Source organism: Carassius carassius, chromosome 32 (assembly GCF_963082965.1).
Source record: "Carassius carassius chromosome 32, fCarCar2.1, whole genome shotgun sequence".
In the NCBI taxonomy this organism is placed as follows: Eukaryota; Metazoa; Chordata; class Actinopteri; order Cypriniformes; family Cyprinidae; genus Carassius; species Carassius carassius.
In genome coordinates this window covers 18,083,858-18,089,363 of record NC_081786.1, presented here as the reverse complement: position 1 = coordinate 18,089,363, position 5,506 = coordinate 18,083,858, and the positions used below count along the sequence as shown (strand labels likewise).

Genomic DNA, 5,506 nt, shown 5'->3' with positions numbered 1-5,506 from the left:
CCTACAAACGCTCAGCAAAAATAACTCAAAAACATCGACTGAACCATTTATAAAATACATGTGGAAATCTCCCAAACGTGCAGCTGTGTGGTGATACACTGTCTGAGAACATCCTCACAAAACACAAGCAAAATGCTGAATAATAATGCTAAAGACCTAAATAAAATGGTACGTGACTTTACAAATGAGCATTTTAGTTTGAGCCTACAGACAAAACTGATACAACAGTGGCATCTTTGTGTGGAAGACTGATTTACACATCGAGTCTAGAACAGCAAAAAAATACACGACAAATGCTTTGGGGCAAAAAAAAAAATCCTTGTTTTTATTAGTTATGCATCCACAGTGGACTTTGATAAAGAGAAGTAAATTCTGATAAAGAAAAGTATTTTCACTAAAAACTGTATCTTTCTTGAATGAGGCTGGAGACAGAAGGTCACTTAAAACTACCACACTGTTGAAATGGTATCTTTATTGTTAATACTCCCCAAGCCAAACTCTAGTGTTCATGGAAGGCATTTCTCCCACAACTCCACGAATGTACTTTTCACTTTCACTGCCTGCCACAATTCACCTGTAATCTGTTTGGTATTATTGAAGCAGTGCTTTTTCAGTCTGTGTGGTATGATAAACTATTGACTGTAACAAGTCTCCTGAAGGATTATGGCAATGCTGGTTTATTGTGTTTCTTTAAGCTAGTCATCAGTCTTGGCCTCCATCTCCTCTGCATCATCGTCTCCATCCACCTCAGCATTCTCTCTCTCCAGCCGCTCTAACTGCCGAGCCAGTTCTGTCTCATCTGTGTCCGTTACCACTTTTGGCTGCAGGGATATCGAAACGAGATTTATAGCAGCATACTCATCTAAAATTTCAGTCAGCAATGTCATCATGCCAGAAAAATGGGAAATCATGATCATTTCTCACCTCCATCTGAATGTTGAAGACGCCTCTCTTCTCTTCGATCTTCTCTTTAATGACAGCCATGGCCTGATTGAGCACAGAAAGGCCCTCTGTGCGCTCCAGCGTGGTTGTGGTCATAACATAGCGCGGAGGGGCAATCAGGTTGATCTGCAACAAAAGCAATGAAATAGTGAGAAAATCTGGATAGTTTCATCTTTCACACAAGTTTATGTTGAATAACTCTAAAAATGTTGTGTGGTGTAACAAGTAAGAAGTACATTCTTCCTTCCATCTTAAAGACATGCAAGCATACACATCTTAATGTTTTGTTTTTAAACAAACATTTAAAATTTAGTTCTTCATCTTAAAAGGTAATTTTTTTTAAAGAATATATATATAGTAAAACTCTAATAAAATAGATTCCCTAATATTTGATATAGTTTGAATCGACAATAATTATTTGAAAAGTTGAATTGAATTTCAATCATTTTAATTCCTTTTAAATATTTGACATTTTACATTAATTTAAATTGTACAATTCATTCATAATTATCTCATTATATTTTTGGGGAGTTGCACATGACATTTTATAATTTGAACTAACCTTGCATTTCAAAAGTTGTCAAATTATTAGATTTCTTTTTAACCTTGACCACATGACTGACCAACATTGTCAATTACTAATAACATACATTTTTTTATACGTTTTATGCCACTTACTGTTTTCTTTTCAAGAATTTGATTCTTTAATGATGCTTTTAATTCAGAAAAAACAACACCACCACATTTATCAGTGTATTTAAGTAACTATGAATTGCATTTTTAATGCATTTTGAGTAAATTTACACAACCAGAGGCAAAAAAATGGGCTTCTTACCTTGATTGGCATACACTCTGTTGAACACTTCAGTCCAGCCCTCAAAGCTTCTTTCACTGCATCGATGCCCTCATAGCCATAGCAGGCCACCTCAATGTCGGCTCTGATTTTAACAGCCTGTGGAGTGAGTCGTCTGTTGATGTTATCGATCAGAACGGTCCTTTCCTCCTCCGTCAAATCCAGATCATCTAAAATAGACGGGTCTCTGCCCAGAACGCAATTTACACAATGATATACAAACATTTTAGTCACAAGTCATTTCAAAGTCAATACTTAATAATATTGATGAATGCATACTTACGACACAACCTGCTTAAAGATGTCATAAGCACCGTATCCAGGCCGCTTGTACTTCTCATCGAACACCCAGGCAGTTCGCTGGTACAGACTCTCTAGCTGCTCATCTTTGGTGTACTCTAGGACTTCAGCCACATGCCTCAAAATGCTGTAAACCTATAAAAATATACACACACACACGTTTGTTTTTGTGAAGTGGGGACATCCCATAGGCGTAATGGTTTTTATACTGTACATACTGTATATTCTATCGCCCTTCACCAACCCTAGCCCTCACAGGAAACTTTGTGCATTTTTACTTTCTCAAAAAAAAAAAAAAAAAAAAACTAATTCTGTATGATTTCAAAGCGTTTTGAAAAATGGGGACATGGGTTATGTCCTCATAAGTCTCCCTGTCCTTGTAATATCTGTGTCATACCCATATCATTATACAAAGTTGTGTCCTGATATGTCACAAAAACAAGAGCACACACATACATATATATATATATACACACACACACACACACACACATACATACAAATAACATCTATGAGACCATAGGCTTTAGAAATAGAGAGGCTGAACTCCGCTTGCTATGTGGGATTGACTGAAGGGCAAAGCAATGGCTTTAAAACAGTGTCTGACTTCATTTTCATCTCTGTCAGTGAAAAATAGCATTTGGGTTTAAAATGACAAACTTTAGTAATGCCTTTTAATAAGGTCCCATTAGTTAAAATTAGCAAGAGCTTAAACTAACAATGAGCAATACATCTGTTAGTTAACATTAGTCAAGAAAAAGAACAACTGCTAATACAAAATAATACAATTACAAGTTTATATTAGCTCAGATCCACATTTTACCATGTTCTAGTGTAGGTCTGATGATAATTTACTAAAAGATTATCAGGAAGTTGTAACAAAGTTCATTAAACTCATTAACAATATGCACACGTTTGTTCTTAAACGTATGCCTAATATGCTGGAAATGGCATTACCGTCAGTCGTTTAACATTTCTGTCGTAACACAGCTGTCAAATATTAAAAGTTTAGCCACTTACTCTTACATAATTTTTGACAACTGAAGTCAAGCTGAAATGTTTGGATTTTGAGATCTGCTGGTCCAAGTGTATTCACCATTAAACTGACAAGTCATACGTACCGTTTTAGATTTTGTGAACTTGTCTTCACATTTAACGGCCTCTTCAGGTGATACTCTTCTTTTGGATAAATCGATGTAGCCTGTGGAAATGTGGATATCACAGCTTAAAAAGAAGAACGAATCGAGAGAGATAGAGAGAGAGAGAGAGAGAGAGGAAGAAAAAAGCAAGACAAGATTGAAACCGAGCCCTGCCTTTCTCTTTATCCACACGAATGACCACCACACACTCGTTGCGTCCGATCCGAATGAGTTTGTTGATGGATCGGATTCGTCGTCTGGAGAGCTCGCTGAGCAGGATCATGCCCTCGATGTTGTTGTACTCCAGCAGACTCACATAGGCGCCCATCTCTGCTATCGACCTGACATTGACCATCACCACATCCTCCACCTCGGGAAACCGGTGCTGGTAGAATCTACAGCCGAGTACTGGCATCTTGATCCTGGCAGAGAGAGACAGTCTGATGTGAGTCCAGCTGTCTGTGTACAAACGACACACGGGTTCCAGACAGCCAGAGAAAGTATGTAACGTTACCATGAGATAAGCTTGTAAGGTAACGTTAAACAGTTATTTTTATAGAAAACTTCGGCAAAAGTGTTAAGAATGGAGACACAAAAGCGGTCCTTTAAACATACGATAAACTATACGTTAATTGATAAACAAATCGGATACAGTTCAACAATTCAACACAAGCCACAGCACTTTTTGCCATTCGAACTAAACCCACTATCACTTAACTTACCGATATATAACGTTAAAAGATATGTGTACTATAGTTTACTTAATGTCCTTTAAATCTGATGATGAGAATCCAAGTGCATAGATAAAAAATAAGTAAGGAAAACTGAAGAGCGGTTTCTCTGCTGTTTCATCGATAGAAAATCCGGCGGAAGAGGAAGTTATTCTTCCGTTAGTGGCGTGTTAAGATGCTCTGTATCGCCATCTGGTGAAGCGGAGGCGCACTTGCGAATGAAGGCAACATGCCAATGAGTCACAAAATATTTGTTCGTGCATCTTTTTTTTTTTTCTTTAAAATTCCCACAAAAAATATTTAAATACAATTTTATATTTTAACATTTAATTTATTAATGTGATGGCAAAGCTGAATTTTCTTCACTATCAAATTATCCTTCAGAAAAAAATTCTAATATGCTGATTTGGTGCTAAATATTTCTTATTATCATACATATTGAAAACAGTTGTGCTGCCTAATTGTTTTGCTGAATGAAGTTCAAAAAACCGCATTTATATCACATTCATTTGACAGGTAAAGTTTTGGGCGTTTTTTGTTGTTTTTGTGAGCTGTTTGTCTGGAAACCTTCCATCCAATCTGGCAACACTGCTTGTGCACAGCTATGGCATATAACACATCATAAAATTACCAGATCACCCATAAAGAAAAAAGACAAACACTATTAATCTGGGCTTTAATTCACTTGTATAATTCATACAAAAACAGTCGAGAAGGAAAGGTGATTCTTCTTTTACATTCATTAATTCTACTTCCAGTTGACTGGCATATAACTAGATCAACATGAGAGCGAGGTGTTGCACAGCGGGTTACTGGCTCTGTCCACACTCACAACACAAACCAAAGTGTAGTGCACAAGCGTAAAAACCTCAGCGGTGTGATTCTAGTGGCTGAGCTATTCTGTACATAAAAACAAAACATTTAGGTTGCATACTAAATATACACTGATCATCTTAATGAAAACAAAACAAAACAAAACAGTTCTGCTGAACAAATCTCTGTAAAGCTGTTACTAGTGTGTGCTTGAATCAGCTATGGAGATGATACTTGCCTGCAAAAACTGACAGTCCTTCTTTTAAAAGAGTTGTTACCAATCATTTGCGCACACACACATTCACTCTCTCTCTGTCTCTGTCTCACACACACCAACACACACACAGTTTTTCTGTCAATCAAGATCCTCACTTCCAGCATTTGCACTCATGGGCTAAACATTCCCCAAAAAATAATGCGTTCATAAGCATACTCTCAGCACACACATCTCACCTCAACATGGAGCTGACGTTTCAAACCAGTGAGATCTCATGAAACATGTCCAGGTAAGATTACACCCCGAAACCAAACAGAAAAGCATACACATTTTGCACAAAGAAAATGAAGCCTGTGTTTGGACCACATTTCTTATCTTTTTATTGTATTTTTGTTTTTATTCTCAAAAGCGATTCAGATTAGATTTTAATGTTTAAACAGCATTTTGACTTTATTATAACAATACGACTTGTACATTATATGATTTTATAAGTGCAAATTAAGGTCAAATA

At 36.7% G+C, this 5,506-nt stretch overlaps 1 protein-coding gene across 2 annotated transcripts; it reads right to left on the bottom strand.

Moving 5' to 3' along the window:
* Positions 1 to 297: 297 nt before the first annotated feature.
* LOC132112901 (eukaryotic translation initiation factor 2 subunit 1) lies at positions 298 to 4,114 on the bottom strand. Of its 2 annotated transcripts, none has more exons than XM_059520637.1 (7): positions 3,957 to 4,114; positions 3,409 to 3,656; positions 3,217 to 3,296; positions 2,079 to 2,230; positions 1,778 to 1,982; positions 925 to 1,068; positions 298 to 821 (listed from the first exon to the last, which is right to left on the bottom strand). In XM_059520637.1, exons 2-7 carry the CDS (start codon positions 3,647 to 3,649, stop codon positions 696 to 698), a joined length of 948 nt encoding a protein of 315 aa, XP_059376620.1. In that variant the 5' UTR covers positions 3,650 to 3,656; positions 3,957 to 4,114; the 3' UTR covers positions 298 to 695. The 2 variants fall into 2 exon arrangements, with proteins under 2 accessions (XP_059376620.1, XP_059376621.1); XM_059520638.1 differs by having other exon boundaries at positions 3,996 to 4,112.
* Positions 4,115 to 5,506: the final 1,392 nt, after the last annotated feature.

Bases quoted from the DNA above. Each gene is read 5' to 3' on its own strand.
- LOC132112901 (XM_059520637.1), bottom strand. From the start codon at position 3,649: ATGCCAGTACTCGGCTGTAGATTCTACCAGCACCGGTTTCCCGAGGTG. The intron at 3,297-3,408 runs GCAGGGCTCGGT...ACATTTCCACAG, and splicing joins TCGTGTGGATAAAGAGAAAG to GCTACATCGATTTATCCAAA. The intron at 1,983-2,078 runs GTAAGTATGCAT...CGTTCTGGGCAG, and splicing joins ATCTTTAAGCAGGTTGTGTC to AGACCCGTCTATTTTAGATG.